At 55.7% G+C, this 15,929-nt stretch overlaps 6 protein-coding genes across 6 annotated transcripts; 4 read left to right on the top strand and 2 right to left on the bottom strand.

Moving 5' to 3' along the window:
* Nucleotides 1-1,019: 1,019 nt before the first annotated feature.
* BO82DRAFT_356300 (ATP19 family protein) lies at nt 1,020-1,779 on the top strand. Its single transcript, XM_025635686.1, has 2 exons — nt 1,020-1,148; nt 1,423-1,779. The coding sequence occupies exons 1-2, from the start codon at nt 1,030-1,032 to the stop codon at nt 1,469-1,471; spliced, it is 168 nt and encodes a 55-aa protein (XP_025489720.1). The 5' UTR covers nt 1,020-1,029; the 3' UTR covers nt 1,472-1,779.
* Nucleotides 1,780-2,043: 264 nt separating this feature from the next.
* Nucleotides 2,044-2,612, top strand: BO82DRAFT_434040 (holo-ACP synthase; the record flags this gene model as incomplete). The annotated part of the gene is made up of 1 exon (XM_025640917.1): nt 2,044-2,612. The coding sequence occupies exon 1, from the start codon at nt 2,073-2,075 to the stop codon at nt 2,610-2,612; it is 540 nt and encodes a 179-aa protein (XP_025489719.1). The 5' UTR covers nt 2,044-2,072.
* Nucleotides 2,613-3,163: 551 nt separating this feature from the next.
* Nucleotides 3,164-4,797, top strand: BO82DRAFT_385036 (histidinol-phosphatase). Its single transcript, XM_025638143.1, has 4 exons — nt 3,164-3,320; nt 3,421-3,579; nt 3,727-4,287; nt 4,414-4,797. The coding sequence occupies exons 2-4, from the start codon at nt 3,421-3,423 to the stop codon at nt 4,672-4,674; spliced, it is 981 nt and encodes a 326-aa protein (XP_025489718.1). The 5' UTR covers nt 3,164-3,320; the 3' UTR covers nt 4,675-4,797.
* Nucleotides 4,798-5,656: 859 nt separating this feature from the next.
* BO82DRAFT_356298 (FKBP-type peptidyl-prolyl cis-trans isomerase) lies at nt 5,657-6,559 on the top strand. Its single transcript, XM_025635685.1, has 4 exons — nt 5,657-5,813; nt 6,044-6,175; nt 6,276-6,338; nt 6,470-6,559. The coding sequence occupies exons 1-4, from the start codon at nt 5,686-5,688 to the stop codon at nt 6,495-6,497; spliced, it is 351 nt and encodes a 116-aa protein (XP_025489717.1). The 5' UTR covers nt 5,657-5,685; the 3' UTR covers nt 6,498-6,559.
* Nucleotides 6,560-6,760: 201 nt separating this feature from the next.
* BO82DRAFT_385034 (putative triacylglycerol lipase (LipA)) lies at nt 6,761-9,638 on the bottom strand (the record flags this gene model as incomplete). The annotated part of the gene is made up of 10 exons (XM_025638142.1): nt 6,761-7,040; nt 7,098-7,233; nt 7,331-7,617; nt 7,669-7,922; nt 7,978-8,068; nt 8,121-8,188; nt 8,247-8,365; nt 8,444-8,558; nt 8,683-9,231; nt 9,574-9,638. 10 exons carry the CDS (start codon nt 9,636-9,638, stop codon nt 6,895-6,897), a joined length of 1,830 nt encoding a protein of 609 aa, XP_025489716.1. The 3' UTR covers nt 6,761-6,894.
* An 823-nt stretch (nt 9,639-10,461) lies between these two features.
* Nucleotides 10,462-14,403, bottom strand: BO82DRAFT_404158 (putative mucin family signaling protein Msb2; the record flags this gene model as incomplete). Its single annotated transcript, XM_025639419.1, has 1 exon — nt 10,462-14,403. One exon carries the CDS (start codon nt 14,401-14,403, stop codon nt 10,462-10,464), a length of 3,942 nt encoding a protein of 1,313 aa, XP_025489715.1.
* Between the last annotated feature and the right edge of the window lie 1,526 nt (nt 14,404-15,929).

The raw sequence follows: 15,929 nt of genomic DNA, 5'->3' as shown, positions 1-15,929 counted from the left end.
GAGGTGAAGTGAAATTGAATTACACAAAAAGAGAGAAAGACCGAGAAAAAGAAGTGAGGGAGGAATGTAAGAAGAGAAGAAGAAGAAGACTGAAGCAACCAAAAAAAAGCAGAAGAAGGGGCAGCTGCCCCAACAGATCATTCCATGCAATAGCCGGGGTAAATCTTGCCCGTCATAGCCAGAATGGAGGCTCTCAGCTCTCCGTGTCTTGCTTTCTCGCCCCGAGGTCTGTCGGGAAACAGGAAGCCAGCAGCTGTGCTGGGCCTAAAACACCGCCACAATCACTTACAGTCCAAGTAGTGACCTCATGGCTGGCAGATGCACGCTGCGTTGGTCAACGGCTTAGGATTGAGTTGGCTCCGATGAAGTTAAGCTGTTGTGTGTACTGTTGGTGACTCTGACCATCACATTGTTGAATCAGTCCAATTGTAGATCACTGATTTGGATCATCTTATAATGGATGAGATTATTGTTGAGGAGTGCATGAGGACATCATCGGCCCATACAGACAGTAATTATCAGCTGATATCCCGTGATTGCTTCCCGAACGTCATCCACCGTCGGACGTTCCCGGGATGAGCGCTGCATCACGTGGGTCTACTGATCTGGAGTCCTGGACAGCGATGCTGACACATTACTGACTCAGCATCAAAGCTCACAGTTGCTGACTCATAACTGAGTCAGCTTACCATACCCAATCGGGGCAGAACCAGCAGCCGCAACTTCCTCCGCTGCCGTCCGTTCGACTTATTCGCGCAGGAACCTATCATCGCACCGCTTCTCCGCCAAACTCCATTCAATTCCCTCCCTCTCCAATCCGTCACCATGGTCGTCTACTACCAGATCGCCGGCAAGAAGGTCGGCTCCCACTATGTACGTACTCCGCTGCGATGGTTACTCGCACCCAACCTCTGCCCGGCCCTCCCTGTCGTCCGAGGCCAATTTCTGTCCAGGTGTTGTGGGATGGACGGCGTCTGGCCTGCGTCATGAGGATCCATGACTAACGGGGAAATGCTCTTCTAGCTCGCCATGGGTGTCCTCGGTGCCCTCTTCGGTGGTGTCAAGCTTGCCATGGGCGGTGGCAGCCAGCCCAAGCCCGCTGCTCCTCCTATCCAGGCTTCCTCTAAGGACGAGGAGGAATTCATCACGTACGTTACCGAAGACCCTAAACAGGCAGAGCACGCACATCTCCCCACTCCCGAAATGGCGGCCCTTCAAGACTATCGGATGCAACTTCAGCTGCTGGCGCTGCAGGAGAAGCGGCGGAAACAGCGGCTTGTGAAAGATACTCGCGAAGGGCTGGACGCCACGCCCCTTCCTGACGGTCAGCCACCAGCGGCCTGATCAGCCAGGGGCCTGCAACGCAGACGCAGGGTGCACCCAGTTATCGCAACCGCGCTCGAGCTAACGAATTGGCTACAGGGACTTCCTGAAGCAGGTGAACGGAGACGACAAGAAGAAGGATCATTAAAGCCGATGCATCCCATGCTAGAGTCGAGGACTAGTTGAATCTAATGTGCCTGCCGTGCGAGATTCAGTCGAGTCGATTTTACACCGGTGCGAGACCCAGATGTAACGTGGCCGAGTCGGGCCATGGCCTTTTCGCGCTTGAAACGTCTGTGACATGTCGGGACGGGTTGACCTCTGAGGGTCAGGTGTGAATCTGTACATATAGAGTATACACCATGCTTGCTTCATTGGTCCGGCGGAGATGTTTTGGTTAGTAGATTGGTCGTAGTGTTGTAGATTCGGGTATAAAAATAGCGTGCAATACAATAGGTAGGACCATTCCAGGTCCCAGGTATATCAAGCTTGATGACACAAACAGCTCCAAGTAGAAACACACCCCACCAGTCCTTCAACTTCCACCGACCAATTGAGCCGATCAATTGAACAAATTGAAATATCCACCCTAGTCCTAGCTCTCCTCCATAAACACCCAACCCCAACCAAAACCAGTCACCTGACCCAACCCTCCCTCCCATCCACCATTTCTCTCTACCTTGACCTCTACCCTCACCACCACCAACAAACCCATCCACCCACCCACCCCACGCCCAACCCCAATAAAAATGAAACCCCCGATCCCCTTCCCCCTCGCCCTCAACATCGGCACGGACATCGTCCACCTCCCCCGCATCGCCCGCCTCCTGACCCGTCACAACGGCACCTACCTCGCCCGCTTCACCCGCCGCATCCTGCACCCCCGCGAACAAGCCGACTTCCGCGCGCGCTTCCCGCTGTCGTCCGCCCCGTTACCTGTACACCGTCCCCAGTGCCAGGCCCAATCCCAGCCCAGGTCCCGACATTCCTCATCGCTCGAATCCCCCGAACAAATCACCCCGGACATGACCCGCTGGCTCGCGGGGCGGTTCGCCGCCAAGGAGGCCGCGCGGAAGGCGGCGCCGCGGGGCGCCGCGCAGCTTGGGTGGAAGGATGTGATTGTGCGGGTGAGTGCGGTCGATGAGGGGCGGCCGGAGGTGGTGTATTTGGATGATGCGTCTGGGGCTTCTGGGGAGGGGCATGGATGTGAGGGTGGGGGCCGGGTGGGCAAGTTGTCGATCTCGCACGATGGGGAGTACGTGGTTGCAATGGTTCTGGCGGCGGGGTAAGTTTTTCGGGTGGCTGGAATGGGGGTGGTTCTGGCGTTTGGGTGTTTTGGGATGGGTACTGTTATGGTCTTTGGGTTATGGGGGTGGAGGGGGGATATAATGGGTAATGGGTAATGGGTAATGGGTAATGGGTCTTGCAAGATGGGGATCGAAGGGGGATATGGTGTGGCTCATGGACTGTGATGTGCTAGATGGGGGGGGGTTAGATTAATGGTATCAGACTGTGGAGGTTGAAGATGAGGGCTATTAGTGTATTGCGGTATCGCATCGCAGCTATAAGTCAAGACGAGGACGGCATCAGGCTCTCGCTCTTACAGCGTTCAGCGAGGCGATGGTCATTGAGATGGATTTACGTGTACAAACATGCCGGTCCTAAAAACCCCTGTATGATCATATGCGGTAGCGCAATCATCATCATACCTAGGCAAAGCGCGTGAGAGTGAGGGAGACAGCAAGTAGCAGCGTGCTCCGGGCCCGGCTGATGATTGCTTGAATCGGGCCCCATAAAAAAGAGAGTGGGATCTCGACCTCCGCAATCCACCCCGACTATACTTTTGTACAGTCCAGTGTGCAGCGGTCAAACCACCTCGCATATACCGTATACAAGTCGAATGTTCTTCTTGGATCACATATTTAGAGAGACCACTTTTGACATCCCCACCTAGAAGTCACAACTACCCCTCCTTGCCGCGGGGTAAAGCAGTCATTGTGAGCATCATCTTCTTCATCATTTCTGTGGATCTATCAAATCCTCAAGCACCATGCCATTACCACCATAGACGAACTCCAAATTAACCCAAGCCTACAGATGCCCTTCTCCCACCACAGCCACTCGGGCCAATTCTGCCCCGGCCACGCCAAAGACTCCCTAGAGGAGATCATCCAACTAGCCATCCAGAAACGCTTCCACACCTTCTGTCTCACAGAGCACATGCCCCGACACCAGGAGGACTTCTACCCTGAAGAGGTTTGTCTGCCCCAACCCTTTCCTCCTACCCTTTGCTTCCCCATACACCCCCCTCCCCGGGTCACCAATAACTACTTATCCCCCCCCCCCCCCCCCCCCCCCCCCCGGCACCCCAAACCCCCCCCCCCCCCCCCCCCCCCCCCCCAGATCGAAGCCGGCAACACCGAAGAAGCCCACCTCGCCAACGAAAAAGCCTACTACGCCGAAGCCACCCGCCTGCGCACCAAGTACAGCACGGCCGGCATCAACATCCTGATCGGCTTCGAGATTGACTGGATCCGCCACCCGGGCTCCCTGACCCTCATCCAGCAGTCGCTGGCCGCCCACCCCTTCGACTTCTTCATGGGCTCGATCCACCACACTTGCACCGTGCCCATCGACTACGACCGCGCCATGTACGAGCAGGCCCGCGCCGCCGCCGGCGGCACCGACGAGCGTCTGTTCGCGGCCTACTTCGACGAGCAGCTGGCGATGCTGCGGCAGGTGCGGCCGCTGGTCGTCGGGCACTTCGATCTGATCCGGTTGAAGAGCGATGATCCCGACGGGAGTCTGCGGCGGTGGGGGGCGCAGCCCGAGGGAGAGGGGGTCTGGGCGAAGGTGCGCCGTAATCTGGCGTTCGTGGCGGAGTACGGGGGTCTGCTGGAGGTGAATTCGGCGGCGTTGCGGAAGGGGATGCGCGAGCCGTATCCTATGGGGGAGGTTTGTCGGGTGAGTTCGCCGGTCTTCTTTTCCGGATCAGGGACATGCTTGTCGTGGGAGTGGTGTGTAGTTGTGGGGAGATGGTGATACCCATACATCTATGGATGGAGGCTAATGCCCCGCGCTGCGCAACAGGAATTCCTCGCCCTCGGCGGCCGCTTCGTGCTCTCGGACGACAGCCACGGGCTGGACCAGGTAGGGCTGAACTACCACCGCGTGCTGCCGTGGCTCGAGGCCGTGGGCATCACGACGGTGCATTATCTGGCGTTATCAGGTGAGGAAGACGATAAAGCCGGGATCGTCGATCCGCGGTTCCCTCGCACGCGCGTACTGGGCATGTCGGTGGAGGAGATGAAGAAGCTGCCGTTTTGGGCGGCCAACGCTACTGCAGCCTGATTTGTGGTGTTTGCATGGCAAGAGCATGCAGGGGCTATGCTTTTGTGGGTGTGATACATGGAGGACTATCTGCAGGGTACTTATTTTGTTGCAGAGCACTCCGTAGAATACATCCTATCTATCAATCCATCTATCAACCTGAGACAGTTGAGTAGACTAGTCCAATCACCCAGATATCACATACAAACACATCCAAGCAAACACATTGATTGTTATTGTTAATCTCTCAGACCAATGACATCAACTAGCCCGGCCACGGCAACTGGCAACTGGCAACTGGCAACTGGCAACTGGCAACTGGCAAATGGCAAACGGCAAATGGCAAATGCGGCACAGGCGGCAGCGCTGTGAGCCCTGACAACCGTCCCGACGATCTGGCCCGTTCCACCCAATAAGAGAGGCCAAGCAAGTCGACAGGATCGAACCATAATATTCCTCTCGCTGTAGTTTACGAGTCGCCGAGCCTCCATTGTGATTGCAGAGATACAGAATCTGCAACCGCGCCAAACACAGGCAAATACAGTACAATGACCCAGACAGAAGAAAAGAAAAAAAAAAAAAGAAAAGAAAAGAAACTGCCGCGCCAAGCGAATCCCACAATAAACGCGGTCTAGATTGAGGGGCAGCATCAACATCAATCAAGATGGGAAAACAAATATATGAATTGATCTATCCAAACGCTAAACCGGGCGTTCACAAATCAAACCAACATCCACGGTGTCCATTTGATCCATACCAAACCTTAGTCTAGTCTAGTACGTACTGTAGCAACGCAACGTTCTGGATCCCATCCCAACTTTGATAAGTGATAAATTATAAGAAGTAGAAGTTCCTCCCCCCGCCGTCCGCCCCTCCCCTCCCCTCCCCTCCCCCCACTTTGGCTTTGCCTTGGGAAACCTTTAAACCAACCTAGCCTAACCTTACCTTCCTTTTTTTTTTCTCTCTTTTCCTTCTTTCCCTTTTCTCCCCTCATCAACTCCCCCAAATAACCATCAAAACAAATCAATCAAAATGGGCGTCACCAAGACCATCCTCACCCCCGGTACCTCCGAGCAGAAGCCCGTCAAGGGCGACCACGTCTCCATCCACTACACCGGCTGCCTGTACAAGGAGGGCGCCGAGCACAACATGGGCGACAAGTTGCGTTTCCCCTCCTCCCCCGCCGTCCCATTGCCGTTGCCTTGATTTTCCGTTCCGTGGCCGTAACCGCCAAGGCTCCATCTCGAGTTTCCTACAGGGAACCAGAGAGCATCTCTCTCTCTCTCTCTCTCTCTCTCCTCGCTATCTATCGTCACATGATCTTTTCCGATCTTGATTCGTTATGTCCGGAAAAGCTAGATAATAACTAACCCACCCCCCAAAAAATCAGGTTCGACAGCTCCCTCAACCCCGGCCGCGGGCCCTTCAAGGTCCAGATCGGCGTCGGCCAGGTCATCAAGGGCTGGGACGAGGGCGTCCCCACCATGAATGTTGGCGAGGAGGCCGTTCTGACGATCTCGCCGTATGTTGTCTCTCCCCTTTCCCTTGGGCCCTCGCCCTGCTGGCGGAGTTCGAGCAAGATGATCGAACCGGTCTAAGCTGACTAACTTCCCGACTGATAGTGACTACGGCTACGGAGCCCGTGGCTTCCCCGGATTGATCCCTGCCAACTCGACTCTTGTTTTGTGAGTTATCTTCCCTGAATCTTTCTTGGCATCTTTTTCGAGGAGCAGGAGGAGGGAGTTGCTGTTTTTTTTGCTTGGGGAAGGCGGAATACTATGTGGGATTGGTGCTAATCTACCCTGCCAATTTCTAGCCGGGTCAAGCTCCTCTCTATCAACTAAAGCTGGTAGTAGGGGGTGGGAAACTTCTTTACAAATCAAAAGAATCTTTCTCTTTTTTTTTTTCCTTTTTTTCTTTTTCTTACCTGCATTGGACGATCTGAATCAGGAACGTACTGTAATTCCTACTGGATAGATAATCTATGTGGTTTCGGAAGGGTACTTACTGGAGATACCTACGCAGTACGGAGTAGAGTAGAGTACTACTGACTGATTTCGAGATGAGATGTACGAGGCTCGGTATCTGTAAATCGTTTTCTTTGATAGGTCTGTCTCATCATATACTTCATACCAGGAGGAAGGTCGCTTAATTATCCCATCAGAGCATGTGTTCCACTATACCTCGTACTGTATCGTCCTGCAGCACCCCATCCATCAACAACCAGCACCATGACCAAAACTACCGCGCAATCGAATTGATATACTCAATCCCCTCCGCCCGATACGTATCCGCCTCGACATAACTCTCCGTCCGCGGCAACCGGAAGACGAAGTTGGACGGGCCGTCCGCCGGCGTATAGCGCGGCCACTGGGGGATCCCGTCGACTATCCCTCAAAAAGTCAGCACACCCCTTCTCAACCACGATACTATGGGGGACAGACCTCCATGTCCGTTCGGATCCAGATCCGTCACAAACGCCGTCCACATCCTCGCGGCCAGATTGCCCAGGGCCAAACGCGCGGGGTCGGAGCCGAGGGGGGTGATGGTTTGGTCGGGGTTGGCGAAGACGAAGGGGATCTGGATATTTAGGAATCAGTCTATCTGTAGGATAGAGGTCGTTGTTGAGGTCCCCCGGAGCAATTGCATTGGGGATAACAGGAGCTGGCTGGCCTACCTCCGCGAAATGCTGCACGCCAATCACACTCGTCTCGTTCAACGCCGCCACATCCCACCGGTACGCATACACCCCCTGCTCGTACCGCGCCATCTGCGTGCCCAGCAGCCGCCGCGGCGCGACCATGCACAGATCGCCCGCCATCGACTCGTAGCGCTTGTACTCGTACCCGCGGGCCGGCCAGGTGACGTTGCCCCAGCCGTAGGGGCAGCCCAGGGCCGAGACGTTGGGGTACAGGCCGAGCAGATGCGTGGCTTGGTCGCGGTCGAGGACCCAGCGTTTGGAGGCTGCCTCAGTTAGACATGGAGCATTTGACATAGGCGTGATAGGGTGCCCACCGATCAACTGTTCAATGCACTCCTCGTCCGTGTTCGTCCCCGTGGTGCCGAAACTCGTGCCCTCGTCCGTGTTGGTCCCGTGCAGGATGGGCACCTTGGCGAAGCGGCCCTCCGTGATGCTGATCTGGGGCTGCTCCTTGATGAAGGTGCCGTCGATGGTGCCGAACCACTCGAGCCCGTTATAGGCGAGGGGGTAGAAGGTCTCGAAGGGGACCTCGCGGAGACACTGCAGGGTATCGGAGGCGGAGGTGCAGCTGCACCGCAGCTGTCAGTAAGAGCAGGAACTGTGTCCGGGGTTTATACACGCACTTCGTCTTAGTCACAATCTGGTCATACATCGGTTGATACCAGTCCGTGCCGTTCCAGGGCGGACCGACTGCGTTGCCGGACTCCATAATAGCTGTAGCACGAATGAGCCCTGCAGAATTCTGCAGAATCATAGGACGACTCACCAGCCCTGAACAGCCCCTCATTATCCCCATCATTCGTCACCAGATGTGCCCCAACACTATAAGCACCGCTGCCCTCGCCGTCCATCAGCATCTGCACCCACCACCGAAAAAAGGACCAAAACTCACGCCGACTCCCCCCAGATCGTAATCCTATCCGGATCGCCCCCAAACGCGCGAATATTCTCTTTCACCCACCGCAAGGCCACGCGCTGATCCCGCAGCCCCAGATTCGTATTCCCGGATTCCTATCCCGCATCAGCACAGCACTCCCCTTTTCCCCCAGAAAATCCCCCCCATCCAAGGACAAACGCCGAGAAACGAACCAGAACCTCCTTCGAGTCCAGAAACCCAAACGCCGCGACCCGATAGTTGATCGACACGCCAATCACCGGTTTGTCGTTCAGCGCGCCTTGATGCAGGATGTAGCTCATGTTATACCTGCAGTTCATCATCAGTCAGCCGCCGACCTGCCAACCAACAACAAGCCAGTTGCCCTGTCGCATGGGTTTCCCCCCCCCCCCCCCCCCCCCCAACTCCCCAAGAAGGAAAAGGCGAAACAAACCGCGGATCACTCGTCGCCCCCTGTATCCACCCACCTCCAAAGATCCACACCATGACGGGGAGCAATTCCCCCGTCGTCTCGGTAGTACCGACAGAAGCGGCCGGCCGAATCACATTCAGATTCATGCAGTCCTCGCTCAGACGCGTCCACCCGGCGGCCACGAGGGTGGTCTCGTCGCTGCCGTAGCCGGGGCAGTCGTTGCCGTACTGCGTGGCGTTGTAGTAGACTGTCCCGGTCTGCGTCTGCACATCATCCTCGCTGGAGGAGGGGGAGGTGGTGGTGGAGTTCGAAGAAGTGGCCGTGTCACTGTCGCTGTCACTCGCGCGGTAGCGGGTCTTGAGCGTGGCTGGGGTGAAGCGCGTGGGCTGGTCGGCGTATTTGATGCCGAGGAAGAGGTCCTGGGAGAATTCGGGGAGGGAGCGGCCGATGAAGATTGTGGAGCAGGAGGGGTCTTGAGGGTTAGAGGGGAGGGTTACGGTGGGTGGGGAGGAAGACGCAATAGAAGAGGAAGCAGTTGCAGTAGGAGTAAAAAAAGAAGATGGGGAAGGACTGTTGGGGAGCGCAGATGATGATGTTGATGATGATGCAACAAGTAGAAGAGTGGTGAGGGTTGGGAGCCAATGGGTCACGGGGATGGTTAGACGGGCCATTGTCATGTCCCTCAACTTTGTCGTTTCTCTCTCTCTCTCTTGCTGTCTTGCTGTCTTGCTGTCCCCGCAAGGCACTCGAGCTACTTTATAAGTGCTACAATCGAGCTATTGAATCATCACGTTAGTCGATGGTAGAGACCAAGGCCCCAAGGCCCCTCTCTACTCACGATACACCATACCCAGCCTGCTATCCACCCACTCCATACTCCATACTCCATACTACATCCTACATCCTACATACTTTCTCCTAAGTTCAAGCTTAACCTGCAGCAACTTGACACATCCGGTAGTCTCCTCCGAAACCATGCTGGATCTCCCTCCATCGTTGCCACGAATCACACCGCAATCGGAGATGAAAACTCCATGTCCGACAAGGACACTCATAGGTGGAACCATGCCCAGCCCTAGTCCGCGGCAGCTCCGACTCTAGTGCGGAGACATTTTCCCACGCGTGATGCAGCAATAATGAATAATGACATGGGTGTCATTCCTGCTGCAAGAAGAAAAGAGGAGAAGCGACTTGGCATCCATCTTGGCTCTCTCTCATCCCTGTTTCCCGGTGGGTCTGCTACAGCATATGCACGCTTCAAAATTCAAGTATAAACATCATATTGGGAATCAAGCCGAAGTCCGGCCGATTTCGGACTCTAGTAGATACGGACGGGAAATATACATCTGTACATATAAACAACTCAGTCAAAAACAAATTGAGACACAAAAAGTGGCTGGGGTAGTAGTAAAGTATAGATGGCGTTATTCGTCACGATATACCTGCCATACCCCCCGGCCATACAGACAACAGTGACGCTCCCCAAAGGGAGACGGAGAAGAGAAAGGGCGGGCGAGTATGACGATGATGGAAGCAGGCCTTCGCCATCACCACCAGGAGGGTAAGAAAGGTATATGATAAAACACAAAGCACAAACATATGGGGAATAAGAAGAAAAGATTAGATGAGAGAGTTAATAAATGACAAGCGGATCATCCCAAGGAATCGCTCTCAACGGTCCTCCCGACCGGCTTTTTCCTGTCTCTGTTTTCTTCTCCGTGTTTCTTTCTTTTGGTCTTATTTCCCCAGTCTATCATGGAACACACTTCGCAACAAAAACAAATCGACCAGAGACCTTGGTCAGTTCCATCCAAGTGAATTTTCAGCCATGACAGGCGCACTGATCATTTGTGTCCGACCAGTGCCACGGCTGTTCTGGCTGCCACGGGAAATGCGGCCCCCGGCAGCAAGGGCTGCGGATCCACGGCCCTCGCTCATCTGATCCACGGCCGAGGGGCTGCGCTGGTGCAGTTGACGCTTCTTGCGATACCGACGAGCCACCCAGAACATACCAGCTCCATAGGCGGCAGCACCGGCAACAGCTCCGACACCAATGCCAACGGCGCTGGCCTTGGTGGTGCTGCTGCTGCTCGTGCCGGCATCCGACTGATCATATCCTCCGTCATCGCTACCCTTGTTGCTGCCGGATCCGCTGCTCCCAGATGAGCCGCCACCAGACGAGGATCCGGCGCTAACAACCAGGGGAATCGAGGGATCGATCATCGACATCAATGTCTTGACAGTCTGATTGGGCTGCTCATACAGTTTGGAAATCGGGTTGTGAAGCATTTGCGACAGGGTGTCCACGTCACCCGATGGGATGTAAGCCAGAGCGACAGTGGCGATGTACCCAGTGCTGGCCGAGTTGTCGTACGGCTGAATGTCGTACATCACGACATCGCTACCATTGGCCGACAGGGCGTACTCAAGACCCTGGGGAACATACGTGAAGATCTGCGACGAAGACAAGGGAGTCGTGGCCACGAAGCTGTACCGAAGCTTGCCATTGAAGCCGATTTGGATCAACGTTGAGTTCTTGGGTTCGTTGGGAATGCCCCCAGCCGGAGAGATCGAGCCAGGAAGCTGCGCAGCAGCTGTCGTGGTGGTGGCAGCTTTGGTGACAGTTCCCGTGGGCTCAGTCGTAGTAGTCGTGGTTCCGACAATGAGAATGCTGGATGGCATCCAATCATCCGCGTTCGCTGTGCTGGATGTGGGGGCCTGCACAGTGGTGGTCTCAGCAACAGCCTTGGTGGTGGTTGGCTGCTCAGTGGTCAAGGGAGTCGTAGCACTGGTGCTGGTGCTGGTGCTAGAGTACACGGAGGGAGCGACAGTCGGAACAACAGTGGGTACGACAGTCGGGGCCGCAGAGACGGAACCCGAAGCTTCCGTGGTCTTGGTGGCGATCAGAGCAGTTGAAGTGGCAGACTCGGAAGCGGTTCCAGATGGAGATCCCGACTCGAATGTGGACTCAGAAGCAGAGATGGCTGTAGAAGCTGCACCAGAGGTACTGTCAGAGAGGGTTGGCACAATAGCAGCACTGGTGGGAGCGATACTGCCACTGATAGCAGGGGTCGAGGCCCCAGGTGCGAAGCTCTGAGTTTCACTGGAGGGAGCGATGAGGGCCGTGGATGTGGTGGCAGTGGGTCCTAGGCCAGTTGTAACGCTTGAGGCATCAGAAGTAGCCCCTGGAGCCGTGCTACTCAAGCCCACAGCACCGCTGGTCGGAACGATGGAAGCGCCGGATGTCAGGTCCAAGCCGGTACTGCTAAGACCCACAGCACCGCTGGTGGGGACGGCAGAGGCCACCGATGTCAGATCCGTTGCCGTGCTGAGCAGCGCAGGGATAGGAATCCCAGATGACCCCAACAAAGAAGTGGGAGTGACCAACGGAACACTGACAGGGATGGTGGGCAAGCTCATGCTCAAACTGAGGAGCGCTGGCTCCGCGGAAGCGCTGGCACTCGTGGCAGTTACCGAGCTCGATCCAGCGACGACAACTGGCGCAGATGCCGTGGCCGAGTCAGAGGCAGCAGGAGCAGACGTAGTGACGGCACCAGAGGCGGCAGATTCAGACGAAATGACCAAGCCAGGAACCGAGCTGGAGGGGGCAGCCGAAGCGGACAGGAAGGCAGATTCGGTAGCAGGGATCGAGCCCGAAACAGCGGTGGATCCAGACATGGTCGATGCAGCCGCCGGAGCTGAGCCAGACACAGTCGCGGAACCAGAAGAGATGGCGGATTCGGAAGCAATCACCGAGCCGGAAACAGTCGTCGAGCCCGCCAAAGCGGTCGAACCGGGGGCAACGGCAGATTCAGAGGCAGTGACAGAGCCTGACGCGGTGGGAACGGGTGCAGTAGCCGAGCCAGATGCAGTAGCTGACGACGGCACTTCAGTAGAAGTGGTGCCTGACAACAGGTTCGACAGGATACCCACCAGACCCGATGCGCCAGGAGTAGTCGTAGAGGCGGCGTCCTGAGATGCGGAGATGATGGCCTTGGAAGAGGCTGCCTCAGTAGTCTGAGCAGCATTGCTGGTGGCAGTGGAAGCTTGGCTGGAAGCGGTCTGAGAAGCAGAGTTGGATGCCAGAGAGGAGGCTTGAGTGGCAGTGGCCTCAACAGAGCTCTGGACTGCGGAGCTCTGGGTAGTAGAGGGCGCAACAGTTGAGCTTCCAGCAACAGAGCTCTCGGCTGAAGAACTCTGGCTCGAAATAGTGCCAACCACTCCAGAGCTTGCCACGGGGTTGGTAGAAGCCTGAGAAGATGAGCTCTGAGTAGCAGAAGGGGACGCAGTCGAGCTCTCCGTGGCAGAGCTCTCGGTAGAAGAGCTCTGGCTTGAAATGAGGCCAATCACACCAGCAGAGCTTGCCACGGGAGTAGATGTGACGGAACTCTGGGCAGCGGAAGACTGGACAGACGAGCTCTCAGTGGTAGAGGGAGAAACAGTTGAGCTTCTAGTAGATGTCTCGGTAGAACTTTGGCTGGAGAGAAGGCCAACAACACCAGCAGAGCTTGCGGCAGGAGTCGAGGTGGCAGAACTCTGGGAACCAGTACTTTGGACAGCCGAGCTATGGGTAGCAGAGGGAGACACCGTAGAACCCTCAGCGGTAGAGCTCTCAGTTGCAGAGCTCTGGCTCGAGATAACGCCGATAATCCCCACAGAGCTTGCAGCGGGGGTAGAAGTGGCAGAACTCTGAGATGCAGGAGTCTGAACAGCTGAGGTAGCTGAGGGAGATGCCGTAGAACTCTCGCTGGCAGAGCTCTCGGTGGAAGAAGTCTGACTCGAAAGAACGCCAATAATCCCGACGGAACTTCCAGGAGTAGAGGTGCTGGACTCTGGGACCACCACAGCAGAGCTAGCCGTGGCAGCGCTGTTACCAACGCTGGTGGGAGCGGTTGTGGAGCCCGCGAGCAAGCTTGATACAAAGCTCTCAAGCGAGCCGCCAAGGGAATCGCCGGTAGTGGTAGTCGCAGCAGCAACGGCCGAAGACGAACTATCGACCTTTGCAGCAGACTCGGACGTAGAGGATGGCTTGTCGGAAGTTGTGGTGTCCACTTTGACGGCGGACTCGGATGTAGATGACTTGACAGGCGTGGTTGTGTCTACCTTCACGGCGGATTTCGAAGTGGATGACTTCTCAGACGTGGTAGTGTCGACCTTCGCGGCGGATTTCGAAGTGGATGACTTCTCAGACGTGGTAGTGTCGACCTTCGCGGCAGACTCCGATGTAGCTGATGCGACAGGGCTGGTGGTGTCGGCTCGCACCGCAGATTGGGACGTAGTGGTCTCACTTGCGGTAGTCGAGCTTGTTGTGCTGACGCTAGCAGTCGTGGTAGCTGATGCAGGAACAACTGGCGGGGGAGACGCCTTCTCCGCAGTCTTTGCTGTCGCACTATAGCTCGTTGAAGCCCCAGGGATATACGGTTGCGTACCGACGATGGTGTGCGTTACGCCGTACGCGTCCACTGAGAGGGTTACTGGCACAACCACCACCACAGGGGCGCCTTCAACAGATACGGTGCTGGAATCTGCCGCATCTGTCGTCGAGCTAGCGACGCTCGTCTCCACCGTTGATGTGGCAGAGGTGGTAGCTGGGGACGCGGTCGCGGACGAGCTCACTGCGCGACCCTCAAGGTAGTGCCGAGCCCGCAAGTCTTGCGCCTCGGTTGCGCTCTCGGCTGCGGTGATATCCAGACCACTCAGCGTCAAAAGCGCGAGCAGCAGGGATCTTGTCGGAGAGACCATGTTGAAATTGAAAGGAGCGTGGGTGGATAACAAGCGTAAAAAAAGAGCGATTTAAGGGTCTCGAGGACCGTATCAATGCGGAGGGAACGGACAGAGCGAGGACCCGATGGAAAATGCAGCCTCCAAACCCGGTTACAAGGGTGTTCAAGCGTTGATACCGAATGTTAATCGTTGATATCGCAGATACATCGATTCGGTGGCTGGCGGCGACAAGCGATACTTGAACTGTACGGGACTATCCTTTTTGACCTTTCTGCAGTTCACTCCTCCACTTTCCAATCGTCAAGACCAGGCGGCTTTCGGCAATTAACGGGCGTTGATGATGTCGTAATTGGTATCTGCAGATGGCTGGGACGCAGTCGCAACTCCTGCCAAGATTGTTCAGGTACGAGGACGGCTTGATCAGCAGGAACACGGCAAATTCTCCGATGTACTTTCGCAAACGAGCCGGGACTGGTGGATTGTGCGGAAATAGTGGCAGTTCGTGATAAACAAAAGCGGTCTCAAGGAGCGGCAGGGGGTGTGGTCGGACGAAACGAACAACCAACAAATCCCCTCAAGAGTCTCGCGACAGACAAGACGATAACGAATGTGGATGCGGCAAGGAGCGAGCGACAAGAGAAATCTAAATCAGAGTAGAGAAGTAAGAAACGCGATCGTTGGAGGGATAGGTGGAAGATGTTGGAGGTGGTGGGAGGTGGTGGCAGGCGGTGATTGATTGTATGGGATTGATGGTGGAGTTGTTTGGGTTCGACGGGGCGGCGGTGGATTGGTCTGTTTGGTGGTACCTGAATCGGCGCGCGCGACCGTGAGAGGAGATGAGAAGAAGAGGAGGGGTGGGTTAGGGATGAAGGAGGAGGGGGTGGGAAGATGCAAGGAGCAGGGAGGAGAGTCCAAATGAGAGAGAGAGAAAGAGTGAGGAGGGTAAGACGGGCGATGGATTGTCAATGGCAAAAGCAGCCCCCAACCCTCCTGCCTTCCTTCGTAGACGGCAGGAGAGAACGTACCGAGATGGTGACTACGTCAACGCAGGCATCGACAATAGCCGAGCATGAAGATTGGAAGGAGGGAAAAACAGAACTGAACTGAGAGAGTGTGAGTGAGAGAGAGTGAGCGAGAAGGGGGGGGGTAAAGAGAAAGTAAAGTAATGAATGACGGGGGGTTTGGTAAAGAAAATCAAATCAAATCAAAAAGACACAACTAATCGATACACGGAATGGAAGTAAATGAGTGAAAGGAAAAAGAGGAGAAAGAGAAGGGGAGATTAATTTGGAGGAGGCGGTTTAGTCTCGTTGGGGCCCGTCCGTGTCATCGTCTCGTCTGGAGACTTTGAGTGCTACTGTAAAAGGGGGCCCGAGATGAAAGAAAGCCCAGAAAAAAAACAGCCGGCTGTGGAAATAAGCCAAGTGTTGCTCAATCCGCCTCGTCTTATCCGCACGCACTCGGCACAAAAGTGGGACACTCTCCCAGATTCCCCACCCGGCGATTGTTACCGGGCTGGCTCCAGTCATTCAATTGAATGACGA

This window comes from Aspergillus uvarum (genome assembly GCF_003184745.1).
Source record: "Aspergillus uvarum CBS 121591 unplaced genomic scaffold BO82scaffold_45, whole genome shotgun sequence".
In the NCBI taxonomy this organism is placed as follows: Eukaryota; Fungi; Ascomycota; class Eurotiomycetes; order Eurotiales; family Aspergillaceae; genus Aspergillus; species Aspergillus uvarum.
Note: the sequence above shows the minus strand (reverse complement) of the source record. Positions and strands in the feature narration are given on the sequence as shown.